Raw genomic sequence first — 17975 nt, forward strand, 5'->3', positions numbered from 1 at the left:
TATAAGAAATACCAATAGTATAGTAATTTCCTTAAGATTGTTGTTCATTTTGTATTCCTAAGATACTTCGAACAAAACTTTGAAGAACTTGATAAGAAACAACAAAGTTTAAAGAGTATTTTCAGAACTAGAAAATTAATACTAGTAAAGAAAATAGAATCAGAAACAGATTAGAAACAATATACACAATATTTTTCTCAAAGAAAGAAAATCGAGTCCACTGAATGCACAGTGTCCCCTTAAGGAAATTATTCCCCTCAAGTACCTGAGGTTAATGGAATATATCCTCCCAGGATAGAACGATCTTACTCACCGGTGTATCGGTACCTAAAACCACGGTGTCAGCGAACCACTCAATGGCAGTAAAATACACTTAGAATACTAGATTTAGTAATAGTCGAAGAAGTCAAGAAAATTCATTATCTTAAAATGAGAGGAAATCTCTCAATTTATAGAAAACAAAGGGTAGTGTGAAAAATGTTCTTATTGTGCCTTACCGGAAATGTCACAACTCTTTGGAAAAGTCACAATATTTCGAAAAGGTCACAACATTTCATATAAGTCACAACTTTTCATAAAAGACACAACTTTTCATAAAAGTCACAACTCTTCATAAAAGTTGAAACTCTTCGTAAAAATCGCAACTCTTCATAAAAGTCGCAACTCTTCATTTTTCATTCACACCTTTTAAAATTCAACAATTATTTATAAAAGACACATGAAGACAGTGGCGAATTTAAAGGCAAAAAATAGGGCATCGGAACCCGTGATTTCTTCGTAAAACTAGATATTTTATGTATATATTTTCTAAAATTTATATAATATTATATTTTAGCACTCATACTATAAGAAATCTAACTAGTCCATATGGTTAAATGTTAAGCTTTTGACCTTGAGGACTCAAGGACCAATTCTCACTTAGTACATTTTTCTTGGTGCACCAAGTTCGGATCAATTCCTACATTCGCCTCTGCATGAAAATATACTATTTATTAATGCACAGCCTCTAGGATAATCAAATACCTTACTTATAAACTATAATTTGTTCATTTGGTAAAAATCGTATAAAAGTTGAGGAAGTTTTAATAATGTTTACAAATTATGGAGACTTCATGTCTATATATAACAAAAATACAGCCTAAAAATTCAAATAAAAAAATGCTAGATTCACCTCTATATGAAGATATACGATTTATTAATGCACAATCTTTAGGATAATCTCATACCTTATTTATAAACTATAATTTGTTCACTTGGTAAAAATTGTATAAAAGTTTTACCAAGTCGTAATAATTTTTACAAATTGTGGAGATTTCAGGTCTATATATGAAGGGGGGAAATACAACCTAAAAAGTCAAATGACATGTCAAAATAAAATTTCAACTTCGAATCAAATTTCAAATTATGTCAAAATAGTCCTGTCTTCCGTGAAACTCCATGAATAATTGGTGATTATTTTACAAAAAAGAGGAAATTAAGAAAAGTGAGCGGGAAAGAAGAACCTCTGCCTCTTGCTTTTAATTCTGTAATTTGATGTAGAAGGGGATATAGCAATTCTAGAGAGGACAACTCTGAGTGATCTTTTGAGAGAATTCATGCAAACATCATTTGCAGAATTTTGATTAGGACAAAGCATAAACACACCTTTAATTCTCCCACCCAAACTAGTTATATCAGCCCCCATCACTGTTAATTTCAGATTCTTAATCCCCCGTTGTAGCTCTGAGAATAATTCAGGTCGATCATCGCAACAAAAAGAGGCCTTAAGAAGGCACCCTTTGTTTTCTTCTTCCTCATTTAAATGCTCAATTGTTACTTCATCAATGTCAGTTGGAGTGTTTAACACTTTGCTGATTTCTTCTGTTTTGCCTTTGAGATCCTTAACATGATCAACTACACTTCCTAATAGAGCTGCCTTATCCATCTGCTTCAAAGAGGGCTCACAGTCATTAATGCGGTAATCATGTCATCTAATATCTATGTCTTCCAACTTTAAATGTGCATAAATAAATATTTAAATTTGTATATAGTTGAATAAGCAAACTTGGAATCTTATGTGGCAATTCACGTCACAGTAGTATGTCACATATTCAACTTTATATAAATTTAAATGTCTATTTGTACACATGAATTAAGTGACGTAGAAAATAAGACAAGTAATCAAATTACCTGCTATGACTAGTAACTACACTTATATTGTACTATAAATTATTTAGATTGTCGATGTATAGAAGTGAATATCAGTAATTCAGTCAGTGTCTATTTACCTTTTCAGAAGTAGGAATGAGTTTTCTGAGAGTAGAAAGCTGAGCATTAATTCTGTCTCTGCGTCTTTTTTCAGCTTCACTGTGGCTCCTAGAAGCACTTTCTCTTCTCTCTTGGAAGGATTCATGAGAGCATTGAATTTGAGGGAAATAACAAGGAACCTGTGGCAGTAAATAAACTGAATCTTGATTTTCAGGCCAATATTCTGAACAAAATGAATTCTCCATCAATTTTTTGTTAACTTTTTTCTATTTCTCAATCTAAATGAAATTGATACTCTTAAATCTTTTAAAGAACATTAGAAGTAATTGGATGTCACTGTTGTACTTACGCGTGATGTTCAACGAGTGATGCTGATTGGTCTAATTGGTCATGTGAAAATCTTATTTGGATTTTATCAATTATGACAAATTGGCAATGTCAATTCAACTTCACAATTTTTTTCCTGGATACCTTTAACAACAGAAATCTTTGATAGATATAGGATCTTAAATGTCCAAGGCATTTACACTTCTAGGCCACTATATATATATATATATAAGGTAGAAAAAGAACATGGCCATTTGCTGACTCACCTACTGCTGATTTGGTTATACTAGCCTCCGGCAAAGGGGGATTTAAAATTTAAAATTTATCTGTTGTTTGAGCTGGACGTAATGATTTTTGTTGAATCGGGTGCATATGGTTTAAGATCTGCCATGAGAATTAGATTAATGGATTTTTAATAATGAATAAAAATAAATTAATATATCATGATTAAGTTGCCATTATTGTATAATAAAGTTAAATCAAAATGTCATGATTAATTTGACATTAATGGATAAGTATGAACCACAATGTCAGAGATTAATTTTCTGGATAGGCAAAAGCGAGATTCACACTTAAGAAAGGCCTTTTTTTGCACAAAGAAATTGGCCCAGATTTTTCAACCACTCGATCACTAACTAATTAAATTGTCGAGAAAACACATCTGAATTTAAGGTAAATTATTAGTTTCGTTTTTGAATAATTTACAGCTTTAAAAATATCATCTATTTGATTAATTAAACGTATATACACTCTCAATCTGTCACATTACATAACAAGTGGTCTCAATCTCTTGTAGGAACATGAAACTCTTAATAAAAAAATCAAGAGAAGTGTTAAAAACACTCATAAACTTTACAAGAATCTAGGGGTGTATTTCACTCATATTGTAAAATTAGGAATGTAATTAAATTCAGTTAATCAAGTAAAAAAGTATTTTTAAGACAATCAATAATTCTAATATAAAACTAATAATTTGCACCAAATTTTAAAATATTTTCAATCTCACTAAAAGGTTAAATCAACATTTGCTTGATGGATTTAGGGAATTAGACATGATTAAGAATAAGCAGATTAGATATTTTTCTATACTTAAAAAAAAGAAGGAAGTTCGAATAAAATTGTCCTTGCACAAGAGGACAAAAGAGGTTAACTGGCAATCACCCATAATTCCATGGTATAGATAGGGTCACAATAACTCTGCCTGTTGTAACTTCAACCATAAAGAGGGTATACAAGATTTGATAAGACTAGCAATCTACCATTTCGCTTCCCTGCAACCTTATATTTATCTTATTGAATGTGTGGTCTTCCTATCTTCCTTGCTACATTTTTCCTCTAAATTTTTGGTAGGTACTTCAAGTGCTGCTGCTACTTCGCTATTTTGTTGTCATGTTTTCATTTTTTCTCTTATCTTGGTCCCATTGATATGTGTTCAATTATCCTGTATTCTTGTCGGTGACACGAAGAATGTGGCGTAAGTTATACAAAATCTGTAGAGATACTCAAGTACAACGCCTACAATAGTGACACAAATTGGATGCCATGCAAGGAAATTCAGAATGATCCTTATTCTCTCATGTAAAACGTTAATCCAACCGTAAAGATGGTTGAAAGTTATCATGAATGTGCAGACAGACACTCGTTGCAACGCAGTACAAGCACAAGAACTCCTACTTAAACAAGCAAAGATACTATACATTAAACTTGATCAATCAAAATCATAAACCAAATATAAGGCAATAAGACAGTTCCATAATATAGTGTTGAAGAGCTGCATTTTTGTATTCAACTATACACGGCCATCCCTACTCACCGTCCACCTGAGATCTTCGGATTCATTAAACTGGCGCAAAAAGTATAATTCTTAGTCATCATAAAGAAAGCATATGTTGTACACAAAACTCTGCTCATCTCGGGTGCTAGTGGATGGCTGCTGGCTAGACCAGTACCATGTCCTGAAAACCCAAGGAAACTGGATATACGATGACCATCTACCTCAGTACTCGTTGAAATGGATAGCACCAACTTTCCACACAATGTATGTTGTAGCAAACATAACTGTGCTGATGAATACAAATGAAAATACAACAAGAAAGACATCGATTCCTCCTGGAAACTCAAAAGTCCATCCTGGTTTTGGCATCCCTCTTTTGCTATCATCAAACAGATTTGTAGGCGCCTCTGGAAGTCCAGATCTCATTTTCCCCTTCTCACTTTCTCGTAGGGCCTCAATTAGTTTGCTTCCCATCTGAGGTTTAGAGGTCTTTGATTCATTGTACCGGCTGAGAACCCTGGCTGCCCTAAGTTTCTCTCTTGCTGTCAATGGAGATCTCTTCAAGGTTGGTTTTGGACTGGAGGAAGATGCTTCCTCTTCCAAGTTCGCAGAAGTTGCAGACCCATTTGAAACTTCGGCTTCTTGCACGGCCGACTCAGTTTGACCAATGGGCTGCACTTCTCCTTCTGTTTTAGAAGATTCATAGGATGATGTATTCACAGTTGATGTAATAGCTTCAGAGTATGAGCTTTCAGCATTTCCAGAGTCCCTATCACTAACTTCCGTTTCAAGACGATCACTTTTAGCAACTAAAAGAAAGAAATTCTGTCTAGTAACTGGCACACATCTTCTTAACCCCCGCATCTGAAAGGAAGATGGGAAGTGTGCAACTTTCTGCAGAGAGGCACTCCTAGATAGATTCCAGTAGTTTGCCTGTAGCTTTCATTGAGAAGAAACAAATAAATCACGGAGACAAATAACACCAAATTCATGAATCAAGAACTGTGAGCATAACTCTCCATCTAGATAAAAATGGCAACCCTTAATCACAAACTACTTGAGGTTGCTATATGAATAATCCATATTTATTCCAGTACCTTTTGTCTTAGGATAGGACAAATTAAACTACTCTCACACACATCCCCCAAAGCTGTCATACAATCTCTAACCAAAAACTAGAAAGAATCGTGTCAAATATTGGACCTAATGTAAGTACGTCAATAATGATTACTCTTAACCCCAACTAGTTAGTGTTGCCAACATGGGCATTTCACTTTTACTTTATCCTGCTATTTACTGAGCTTACATTGATTCTAGAAATTACATTTAATTGGAGACAACTTCCTTCAGGTCATTTTAGATTTACCTCGTCACATTATAACACAACTATCATGGAGACACACTTACTTACCAGAGCATTAGAGGTCTACATAAAACATGATCAATCCATCTCAAAGAACTTCATCTTCTTCTTTGTTCTCTATATGTTACTTGCACAAACTATCAGATGTAATCATTTTCAATCTTGTTTGATATCACATCTCCTAGCATCTATGTTTTCTATGATACCTAACTAGTTGATATACTGGGCCTTAGGGGCCCAACACTCTCTCTAATATAATATTGTTGGTTCCACCATTACATGAAGGCATGCCTTATATGAAACTAGCCTTTTACTTTGGTAGGGTGCTCCTATCGCACACAACTCTTATTCAAATCCTCCACTTAACCAGCGCATTTTAATTGTGTGTGTATATCTTAATCTATCATATTAATCTCCTCAAAGACTTGAGTGTAGACATCAGAAATATTTGCATTTAGACATCACAATATAAACTAATATCACCTGAACCTCATTCTTCAGACGTTGGCTAAACTTGTATTGCATATTATTTATCTTACTTGTATTAAAATTCTTGCTCTCTGCGTTGCTTCTCCACAGTTCAAGTTTTTCTCCACTAGTGTCATCAACACAACATTGTCTACAAATAGCATACACTATGACACCATATTGTATATAATTGGCCTGATAATCCATGACTAGGATAAAGAAAAGGTATAGACTAGAGCAGTTCCTGGTGTAAAACCAAAGATATGGGAAACACCTATATATCTCCCCCCCCCCCCTTGTTCTTACATGTGTGAGGGCTACTCTGATATATCCTTTATAAAACCTATGTATATAATGGGACTTCACTTTTCTTCAGCACCCACGAAAGAACTTTTCTTGACATTTTATCGTATGTTGTACCTCACTGAATATCACAAGGAGATAATTCATTCTTTCATTGTGAACTTTCTTCATTTCTGAACAAAAATATAGCCTCCGCCGTGGATTTAAAAGGCATAAATCCAAACTGGTTTTCTATGACCTTTATTAATGCCCATATGCCTACTTTCTTTCACTTTTAAGCAGATCATTTGCTCTCATGTATCGAAACAACGTACTTCATTTCCACTTATTTGGCATCTTTCAACTACTAATATAACTATGAATAGCTTGATAAACTGTATTAATCCTAGCTATCAAATCATTCCCTAACCTGTATAAGAATACCATATGGACCACAAGTTTGCTAATCCTCATATTCATAGCATTTGCCACTTGTGCAAATCTAATTCTAAGAGAGTAGCAAGGCTCTCTTAAACAGATATATCCATCTTTAAAGTTGTCCTCGTGATTTGAGTTAAGCAATGGATTAAAATAGCCTCTCCATCTCTCTTTGATTTCACTTTCTCATGTCAAAACTTATTGATAATTGTCTTTAATCAATTTAAACTGACGTTAAGTCCTTACCTCTCTTTTCTCTCAATTGTAATAGTTCATAAAATTATTTTTCCCCTTCTCATAATCCTAACTTTTGGCAAGAGAATCACTTAGGGCTTCTCCAACATCCTTTTATCTTAACTCTTTATCTCTTTTATGCTTTTCAAAATTCCTATACCACTCTCCTTTTTTTACAGTAACTGGAAATAGCACCTAGATATTCCTCCGCCAACCGGACTAGCCCATTATTCAACCAAGCAAGTAGTACAAGAAGGTATGAAATTCGAATAAGATTATGGAATTTATCCAAAAGCAGCATTCCCTCAATACTGTAGAGAGAATCATGAGAATTTCTAACCGATTCTAATCTAATAAATTGTTGCTTCTACTCCCTCTGTGCTATCAAATCACCAGCGTAATTTAGTATCGAATGACCGCAATTAACAGTAAGTATATGAGCAAAGCAATTTATGTTCCATTGAAGCAATGAATTTACAAGGAAATAAAGAGAAGGAGGTGACATACGGTTGACTGAAAGCCCAGAACGGAATTCAAAGAAGTAGCCATGGACTTCTTCTTTACGGTGTGTGGTTGCTCAAAAGAGTTAAGGCCCAACCATGAAATCTTGCTTGCAGGGTGAAGTGAGATGATGGAGAGAAGAGAAAATTCCACTGCAGCGCTGCTTTGCCTTCAGTTTCCCAAATGAATGGTGCTGATTGAGAGCGGTAATTATCCTCAACTATATTTTCTCAAGGGATCTCTATCAAAAGAAAAGAGAAAATACACTAGTTACACTCTTGTTTGGTCATTGTCGCTCATTGTTTCATAATGTACTATTGTATTATATTATATTATATTGTATTGTATGATAGATACAATATTTGATTAAACTGTATTGTTTGTTGTTGTTTAATAATATTTTTATTATTTGGTTTGAATGTATCGTGTTGTATTGTAATTTATAAATTTACTAAAATATCCTTAATTATTCTTGGGTAGGAGGTTTGATTAGAATTAAATAATATATGGTAAAGGGTAAAAAAGTATTATGAAATATTATGTCATGATATAATTGAAAAAAGAAATTAAGTAACAATGAGAACACACCAAATCGATTGTTTCATAAAATGGGGGTTTTCATTGTTACGTAACAACGAAATTTAACAAAACAATACAATACATTTTAAGTAACAATCAAAACAAACATTGTAGGTATAATAACGATACAATACAATATAATGGGTAACAATGATTCAAACATAGTGTTAATCTCTGACAGCATTTGGTTGATTTAAAGTTAAAGTTTTATTTGAACATATTATTTGATTTTCTTAAATTGTACAATAAATTTAAAAGTTTCATAATTTATGAAACTTGTTATAAAACCATTGAATTGTGGATGTTTCTTTTCATCAACAACATAACGTAATGAACTTATTTAATGTAAGACTTAAAGTTGTGCTAACGTATTTGGTTAAATGATGTAAAAGGGTGTTTTCTAAATTCTATAAAAGGGTAGTCTTTTCACCCTTATGAAATACACACTGAAGAGTTCAAAGAGTACTTCTACTTAATATTTTTATTTGTCTTACCTCCTTGTTTAGTATTATAATATTGTGCTCTCATTTCACAACACGTTATCAGCNTTTGGTTAAACGATGTAAAAGGGTGTTTTCTAAATCCTATAAAAGGGTAGTCTTTTCACCCTTATGAAATACACATTGAAGAGTTCAAAGAGTACTTCTACTTAATATTTTTATTTGTCTTACCTCCTTGTTTAGTATTATAATATTTTGCTCTCATTTCACAACACGTTATCAGCACGAGTCTCTAACCAACTGAGACCTACTTAATTCAAAATTAATTCCTAAAAGTTAATCAACTTTCTTTTAGAGTCTATACATTTATGTGTTTATAACATCTCTAATAAGACTTGCATAAATCTTTAATCCGTAATTTAATTTCTACATATATAACTTGCTTTAGGTATTATTATAATACTTTACTAGGCATAATAATCAATATGTTTCAGGTTTATATTTTTATGTTGTTTATATGCTACTAACTTATAACTCTAAATTAAATAGTAGGAAATGTGATAACATGCTAGTTAGAAGACTTGTAAATATTTTCTTGTCATAAATTCATGATAAATATTTGTGTGTCATAAAGAGAGTAGTATTGTATTAAATATGACTTGAAAAACTTACAAAAGTTTGTCGTTAATAACTATTGAAACTAGAACTAAATATTGAAAAATAATTAGAACATATATTAAAACTACCATTTCATACTTTATGAGTTTACATCTTTTTGTAACATTCCATGTTCATGCATATAATATACTTTATACACTTTATACTAATTCTCATTTGAAACATAAATTTATCTTTTATTATAAAGAAATCACACCATGTTATTAACTCAACTATTTTATGATAGTTTTCAACATGTCGAATTTGTCAAAGCTTGAATTTGTGGCACTTGACATTTCTGGAAAGAACTATTTGTCATGGGTACTTGATGCTGAAATTCACCTTACCGCTAAGGGTCTTGGTGATTGTATAATCGAAGGAAATAAGGCATCAAATCAGGATAAAGTGAAAGCTATGATTTTCCTTCGTCATCATCTTGATGAAAGCCTGAAGGTTGAATACTTAACAGTGAAAGATCCACTTGAATTATGGATAGGTTTGAAAGAGAGGTATGACCACCTCAAGGCAACTGTATTGCCAAGGCCTCGTTATAAGTGGATGCACTTACGGTTTCAAGATTATAAAATCGTAATTGAGTATAACTCTGTTGTATTTAGAATAACTTCCCAATTGAAATTATGTGGGGAAACTATAAAAGATGAAGACATGTTGGAAAAGACACTAACTACTTTCCATGCCTCTAATATGATATTACAACAGCAATATCGTGAAAAAGGTTTTCAGAAATACTCTGAACTGATCTCATGCTTTTTGGTGGCTGAGCAGTATAATGACCTTTTAATGAAAAATCATGAAGCCCGTCCCACTGAAAGTGCTCCATTATCGGAGGCACACGGGGTAGAACCACACGGCCAGTCTGAAATAAGATAAAATAATCGGGGCCATGAAAATGTGTGGGCGTGGAAAGGGCAAAAGATAATATAATAATCGTTGAGGTGGTGGTCATAACTAAAGATAGGACAATATGGGTTCTCAAAATAATCCATCTAAAGGAAAGGGCGATCACTGTCATCGTTGTGACCTTGACGGTCATTGGAAAAATAAATGTCGGGCACCTGAGCATTTTGTCAGGATGTATCAGAATTCCTTCAAAAGAAAAGGAAAGAAAGGCGGTGCCTCCTCTTCTAATGCCCGGGTGGAGTCACATTTGACTCTCAAGGATGATGCTCAAACAGGATCTTCTCAAAAATATGATGAGAATGTTGAGGCAAATTTAGCATTGAAAGATGATGCTTTTGATGGGCTCGATGATATTATTCATCTAGAAGCTGAGGACTTCTTTGGTGATCGCAACTGAAGATTGATAATTGAACTAGGAAATGAATAATGTCGTTATGTGTTTTTAATGTATTACTTATAGTTCATATCCTCAAATTTTCTTTTGTTAAGTTTCGTACTTCTTATTATGTATTTTTATTTTTATGAAGATAAATAAAATTTCTCAGTCTTCAGTTGGATCCAAGATGAATAATGGAGATATGTGCCTTCTGGATAGTGCCACAACTCATACAATACTAAGAGAAAGGAAATATTTCTCTCATTTGGTAATGAAAAAGGCATATGTTAATATAATATCCAGTAGTACAAAATTGATTGAAGGCTCTAGAAGAGCGGCCCTATTACTACCTGGAGGAACAATATTGATAATTAATAATGCATTGTATTGTAGTAAGTCTCAAAGAAATTTATTAAGTTGCAAGGTTATTCGCCAAAATGGCTATCATGTTAAGACTGTAAATGAAGGAAAGGTGAAATACCTTTACATTACTACGATAAATGTGGAGAAGAAAACTGTGCATGAAAAATTGTATGCACTTTCTTCTGGATTGTACCATACAAATATTGGTACGGTTGAATCACATGTCATAGTAAACAAAAGGTTTACTGATTCCAATGATTTTGTCATTTGGCATGACCGATTGGGCCATCCCGGTTATAGTATGATGCGCAGAATAATTGAGAATTCACTTGGGCATACTTTGAAGAACCAAAATGTTCTTCAATCAAAGGAATTCTCTTGTGCTGCTTGTTCACAAGGAAAGTTGAATACCAACCCATCAACGACTAAGGTTGGAGTGGAATCTCCCACATTTCTAGAACGGATACAGGGTGATATATGTGGGCCTATTCATCCTGCATGTGGACCATTTAAATATTATATGGTCTTGGTAGATGCATCTACAAGATGGTCTCATGTGTGCTTATTATCAACTTGCAATATAGCTTTTACGAGGTTGTTGGCTCAAATAATAAGGTTAAAAGCACAATTTCCAGATTATGCAATAAAAATAATTAGTCTTGATAATGCTGGTGCGTTTACATCTCAGGCATTTAATGATTATTGTTTGTCCACTGGAATAACAGTTGAACATCCTATTGCACATGTTCATACTCAAAATGGTTTAGCAGAGTCATTGATTAAATGTCCTCAATTGAAAGCTAGACCATTGTTGATGAGAACAAAGTTGCCTGTTTCGATTTGGGGACATGTTATTTTGCATGCAGCGGCACTTATGCACATAAGGCTAACCAGTTATCATGAAATCTCCCAATTACAATTGGTTTTTGGTCAGGAGCCAAACATTTCCCATCTTAGAATCTTTGGTTGTGCGGTATATGTTCCAATTGCTCCACCACAATGCACAAAGATGGGTCCCCAAAGAAGGTTGGGGATATATGTTGGGTATGAATCTCGTTCTATTATAAAATATTTGGAACCTAGAACTGGGGATTTATTTACGGCAAGGTTTGTTGATTATCATTTTGATGAATCAGTATACCCAATATTAGGGGGAGAACAAAAGCAGTTGGGAAATGAGATAGATTGGAATTCACTTTCACTGTCTCATTTAGACCCTCGAACAAATCAATGTGAGCAAGAGGTTCAAAAGATAATTTATTTGCAGAATATTGCAAATCAACTACCGGATGCATTTACTAACCTTCCACGGGTTACTAAATCATATATCTCAGCTGCTAATGCTCAAGTTCGAGTTGATGTTCCGATAGGATAAAATGTTAAGGCAAATGAGTCTGGACCACGTTTAAAATGTGGTAGACCAATTGATTCCAAGGATAAAAATCCTCACAAAAGGAAAAGAATAAATGATCAATATGAACATAATATGGAGGCAATTGCTCATAAAGAGCTCTGTGACATAATAAATGATGACACCAAAGAGGAGGTCCATGTACCTGAAAATAATGAGAATGAGAAAATCTCTATAAATTATGTCTCGACGAGAAAAAGGTGAAATCAAAATAATATTGTGGTGGATAATATTTTTGCCTATAATGTTGTAGTTGAAATAATGCAACAAGATGAAGATTTGGAACCAAGATCTGTCAATGAATGTAGACAGAGAATTGATTGGCGAAATGGAAAGAAGCAATTCAAACAGAATTGGTTTCACTTGAAAAACGTGAAGTTTTTGGACCAATAGTCCGAACACCTGAAGGTATCAAGCAGTGGGGCATAAATGGGTTTTTGTGCGAAAACGCAATGAAAATGGTAAAGTCGTAAGATATAAAGCACGACTTGTGGTACAAGGTTTTTCGCAAAAGCCTGACATTGATTATGAGGAGACATATTCTCATGTGGTAGATGCAATTACCTTCAGGTATCTAATAAATATGACAGTCCATGAAAATCTTGAAATGCATCTAATGGACGTTGTCACAGCCTATTTATATGGATCACTAGACCACAATATTTTTATGAAAATCCCTGAAGCACTAAAAGCGCCTGAAAAATATAAAAATTCAAAAGAAAGTTGCTCAATAAAGCTTCAGAAATCCTTATATGGATTGAAACAATCAGGGTAAATGTAGTATAATCGTCTTAGCGAATACTTGTTAAAGAAAGAGTATCAGAATGGCCCTATTTGTCCTTGTATTTTTATACGAAGGTCAAAATCTGAATTTGTAATAATATATGTTTATGTTGATGACTTGAACATCATCGAAACTCCTAAAGAGCTTTCAAAAGTTGTTGAGTGTTTGAAGAAAGAATTTGAAATGAAAGATCTTGGTAAGACAAAATTTTGTCTTGGCCTTCAGATTGAACATTTGACAAATGGAATATTTATCCATCAATCAACATATACTGAAAAGGTTTTGAAGTGATTTTACATGGATAAATCACACCCATTGAGTACCTCGATGGTTATGAGATCTCTCGATATAAAGAAAGATCAATTCCGACNGGTTTTGAAGCGATTTTACATGGATAAATCACACCCATTGAGTACCCCGATGGTTATGAGATCTCTCGATATAAAGAAAGATCAATTCCGACCCCAAGAAAAGGATGAAGAGATTCTTGGTGATGAAACACCATATCTCAGTGCTATCGGGGCACTAATGTACCTTGCCAACAATACCAGACCAGATATTTGCTTCGCAGTAAGTTTATTGGCGAGATTCAGCTCATGTCTAACAAGAAGACATTGGAAAGGTGTTAAGCATATATTCATATATCTTCAAGGAACAATTGATATGGGGTTGTTGTATTATAATGCATCCAAGTCAGAATTGATCGGTTATGCAAATGCGGGATATTTGTCTGACCCACATTAAGCTAGATCTTAGACAGGCTATTTATTCACATATGGAGGTACAGTTATATCATGGCATTCGATGAAGCAAACAATAGTTGCTACTTCTTCAAATCATGCAGAGATAATAGCCATTCATGAAGTTAGTCGAGAGTGTGTATAGTTGAGCTCAATGACTCAACACATTTTGCAATATGCGATCTTTCTGTGCAAACAAAGACTCCAACAATATTATATGAAGATAATGCTACTTGCATAGCTCAATTAAAAGGAGGATATATCAAGGGAGACCGAACAAAGCATATTTCACCTAAGTTCTTTTTCACACATGATCTTCAACAAAATGGTGAGATAAATGTTCAACAGATTCGTTCGAGTGATAATCTTGCAGATTTATTCACTAAGGCATTGCCAACGTCAACATTTGAGAAGTTAAGATATAAGATTAGAATGCATCGTCTTCGAGATGTCAAATAAAGTTTTCATCAGGGGAGTAAAATACGTGTTGTACTCTTTTTTCCTTAGTCAAGGTTTTGTCCCATTGGGTTATCCTGGTAAGGTTTTTAATGAGGCAACACTCAAGGCATATTACAAAATTGTGTGTACTCTTTTTCCTTCACTAGGTTTTTTCCCACTGGGTTTTCCCTAGTAAGGTTTTAACTAGGCACATTATCTATAAACATCCAAGGGGGAGTGTTATAAAACCATTGAATTATGGATGTTTCTTTTCATCAACAACATAACGTAATGAACCTATTTAATGTAAGACTTAAAGTTATGCTAACATATTTGGTTAAAGGATGTAAAAGGGTGTTTTCTAAATCCTATAAAAGGGTAGTCGTTTCACCCTTATAAAATACACATTGAAGAGTTCAAAGAATACTTCTACTTAATATTTCTATTTGTCTTACCTCCTTCTTTAGTATTATAATATTTTGCTCTCATTTCACAACAAAACTTTAATAAAAACTTGTTCAATTTCTATTATAATCTAATCAAATGACTTAATTATGATTCAAAAATAAGGTATCATAATATTCTAAACTACTGCATCAATAAATTGCACATATTTATGTTACTTTTGTAAATAAATGTTTTTGCAAACTTTCAAATATATATAATTTTACAAAAATATGATGATTAATAAAAGTAGTAATTAGTTATTTTTTTTATATAATTCTTCCATGCACAATATCTTCACGTTATGCATGAGGACCGAATCGAATTTAAGTACAATCTCTTCATATCAATTGACTAGATTATCTTTGTATGGATGAGCATATATACTAAAATTTGGATCGAATCAAATTTAAAAATTAAACTAAATTGAACGAAACTTTAAGAAAACACTTAACTTCAAGTTAATGTTGCTAACATTTCATTTGTAAAAGGTTTAAGGCAGCTGGGTTTTTTGAAGAAAATAATTAGAGTGAATCTATATTGAAGATGGATTTATCGGGATAACTTGGAAAAAATAAATTGTGTGGTGTAATTTAATCAAATATTTTTTACCCTTTTAATGTAAACGCATTAAATACTTATATGTGATTTTAAAATTTGTGTTTAAATGGTATAGAAAAAATGTAGCTAGGTTAAAACTGAATAAGGTTTAGATAGAGCCCCTAAAAAAATTAGGATAAATATAAGTGATTATGCTGAGTAAATACCATCATAATATATATTATAACAGTTTCACGAGATTAGGTCACTTCTATAAGTAGTATCAGATATAAAAATTTGTGTTGGTACAAACTTAATATGTCTCGATATGTACTTTTTTACATGTTCCAAAAGACTATATCAATAAAGTGGATACATCAAGTATCAATATAAACCAAACCCAATAGGTTAAGGATCATTTTGAACATTTTCTCAAATAGATATAGTATTATTTTTTCTTTCTCAATTTATGTGATATAGATGAAATTTGGAGTCATCCAATTTTTTCTATGGTTTTAGAATATTTGAAGTTGTAGTAATTTGTTGTAAAGATAGATATACAAAATCGACAATATAAATATGTGAAAAAAGTGTATTACCAAAAATACAGTTGGGATCTCCTCCGGTAGAAAAGTCTCCAGCAATATGAAATATTGTTACGAAAAATCAAGGGCATGACTCATGATGTTACCTATCATAATCCCTCGTTAGATAAGACAACTTTTTTTCAATACAGAAACATTATAAATAAATAATAAGATACATAATCTTAAAACCCATGTATATCCATAAATGAAGATACAAGGTATGATAATAAAATCATCATAAGATTCAGTGCCACTAATACAAGAATTTACTAATACAGGGTATGACGTCTAATATATCAAGTTGTCTATGAAATAGAAATGGCAAAAATGAGACATAGATGAAGTTGGATTCGGACTCCGAACGCACGCAGGAGCTCACAACAACTTTGAATCAAACAATCTAAACCTAAAATGACGGAATCAACGTGGACAAGTAGGACCAAGATCTACATTATTTTACTCTACTCTTATTTAGAAATGAGAGAGTGGATGTACCAACACTGCACTCTAGAGTTGTACAAGAAGCTTTGTTAGTTGTACTAGATTGAAAAATCTCAATTTTACCCTTTTTTTCCCTATATCGATGGTTTGTATTGATTTATTGGTCCTTCTCCTTTGAACATGTGTACTTTAAAGTGTTCTTCTTTCTTTTTCATTCTCAAATCCTCTATTCCTTGGAATTTTAAAATATATTCGTTTGACATAGTTGAAAATTGAGGAAAGAAAATTTCTGAATTAACCTTGGTTTCTTCTTGGTGACCATCATTTTACACAATTCAATCATCACGGAATAACCTCTCATGAAGTTATCTTTAGCTTTCTATTTTTTTCATTTTGGTTTAGTGTTTAGGAATAAGAATTATTCATCTTTGATTTTACTCTTCATGTTTTATTGATGGAATCTATGTGCTTTTGGTGTTGTCATGGAATCTGAAGGAAGAACTTCTTACACTACTAAAGTGTTTGATGAAATGTCCAAAACAATTAAACAGTTTTCTGTTTTAAATGTAAAGATGATCTTACTTTTGGATAACTAATCTTGCACATGATTTATGCACCTACGTACGTCTTAAAAAATATGTAAACAAGCCTTACGAGGAATACATCATCAATTATATAATTCATATGCTATTTATTGAGTAGGCGTTAGTGTTTAAGAGGGTGTTTGAATTGACTTAAAAGTTGGTCAAACCTACATTTAAGTCAGCTTTTAACTTCTGAAAGTGTTTTGCAAATATAAAAAAATAACTTAAAATAAGTCAAAAATGACTTAAAATAAGTTAGGAAGTGTATGACAACGACAAAAATGACTTAAAATAAGTTTAAAATAACTTAAAATAAGTCAAAAATCAAAAGTAGGTCTCGCCTTACTTTTTATTTTTTGACTTAAAAGTCATTTCAGTTTGACTTTTTATTATTTATTTAAAAGCTAAGTACTTTTTTTAGCCAATCCAAACAGTCCCTAAGTCATTCAAATGAAGACGTTGAAAATATTTGATGACGTAAATACAGATAAATGAATTTTAGTTTTAGCTTAAAATATTGAGATGCAATTGTATGATCTTTTTTTAAAAATATAATGAACTTTTAGTTTTATTCTTCTCAAAATGGTGACTTCGTGAAAAGTAGGTGAGATGCACTCCTACACATACTATGAAGTAATTATAACATTTACTATTTGTATTAGGCGTATATATCAAAATTTTAGTCACATATATCTATTATCATTGTGAAGTATGTAAAAGTCATATTTATTTTAAGATTTATTGTACCAAGGTTTGTCAAAGCAATAGATAATTTTGTTGACTATCAAATTTCTTCATATTTAAATTTTTGACGTTAATTAATTTTTAGCAGAGGAAAAATATGCAAACCACGTCACATAATTGTTCTAAGATGGCAGGTAGTAGAAGTGTGCTTTTTGATATAGGAAATAAATGTACGAGCAGGAAGAAAATTAGGAAAGTTAGTCGCCAATCGTTTTAAGAAATAAAAATTGATTGAGCCAAAAACTTTGTAAAGACAATATACAATCTATGTGATAAGATCTAGTGGTAAGTA

The 17975-nt window shown here is 32.6% G+C and overlaps 3 protein-coding genes across 4 annotated transcripts; 1 reads left to right on the top strand and 2 right to left on the bottom strand.

Annotated features, from left to right (window-relative positions):
• Nucleotides 1-1290: 1290 nt before the first annotated feature.
• Nucleotides 1291-2562, bottom strand: LOC125860758 (transcription factor bHLH51-like). Its single transcript, XM_049540779.1, has 2 exons — nt 2268-2562; nt 1291-1924 (listed from the first exon to the last, which is right to left on the bottom strand). The coding sequence occupies exons 1-2, from the start codon at nt 2490-2492 to the stop codon at nt 1475-1477; spliced, it is 675 nt and encodes a 224-aa protein (XP_049396736.1). The 5' UTR covers nt 2493-2562; the 3' UTR covers nt 1291-1474.
• Nucleotides 2563-4278: 1716 nt separating this feature from the next.
• Nucleotides 4279-7875, bottom strand: LOC125860756 (uncharacterized). 2 transcript variants are annotated; one of them, XM_049540776.1, is made up of 2 exons: nt 7641-7875; nt 4279-5281 (listed from the first exon to the last, which is right to left on the bottom strand). In XM_049540776.1, the coding sequence occupies exons 1-2, from the start codon at nt 7680-7682 to the stop codon at nt 4571-4573; spliced, it is 753 nt and encodes a 250-aa protein (XP_049396733.1). In that variant the 5' UTR covers nt 7683-7875; the 3' UTR covers nt 4279-4570. The 2 variants fall into 2 exon arrangements, with proteins under 2 accessions (XP_049396733.1, XP_049396732.1); XM_049540775.1 differs by having other exon boundaries at nt 4279-5287; nt 7641-7865.
• Nucleotides 7876-9565: 1690 nt separating this feature from the next.
• LOC125858801 (uncharacterized) lies at nt 9566-10201 on the top strand. Its single transcript, XM_049538598.1, has one exon. It carries the CDS (start codon nt 9566-9568, stop codon nt 10199-10201), a length of 636 nt encoding a protein of 211 aa, XP_049394555.1.
• The last annotated feature ends 7774 nt before the right edge of the window (nt 10202-17975 follow it).

Source organism: Solanum stenotomum, chromosome 3, assembly GCF_019186545.1.
Source record: "Solanum stenotomum isolate F172 chromosome 3, ASM1918654v1, whole genome shotgun sequence".
Classification (NCBI taxonomy): Eukaryota; Viridiplantae; Streptophyta; class Magnoliopsida; order Solanales; family Solanaceae; genus Solanum; species Solanum stenotomum.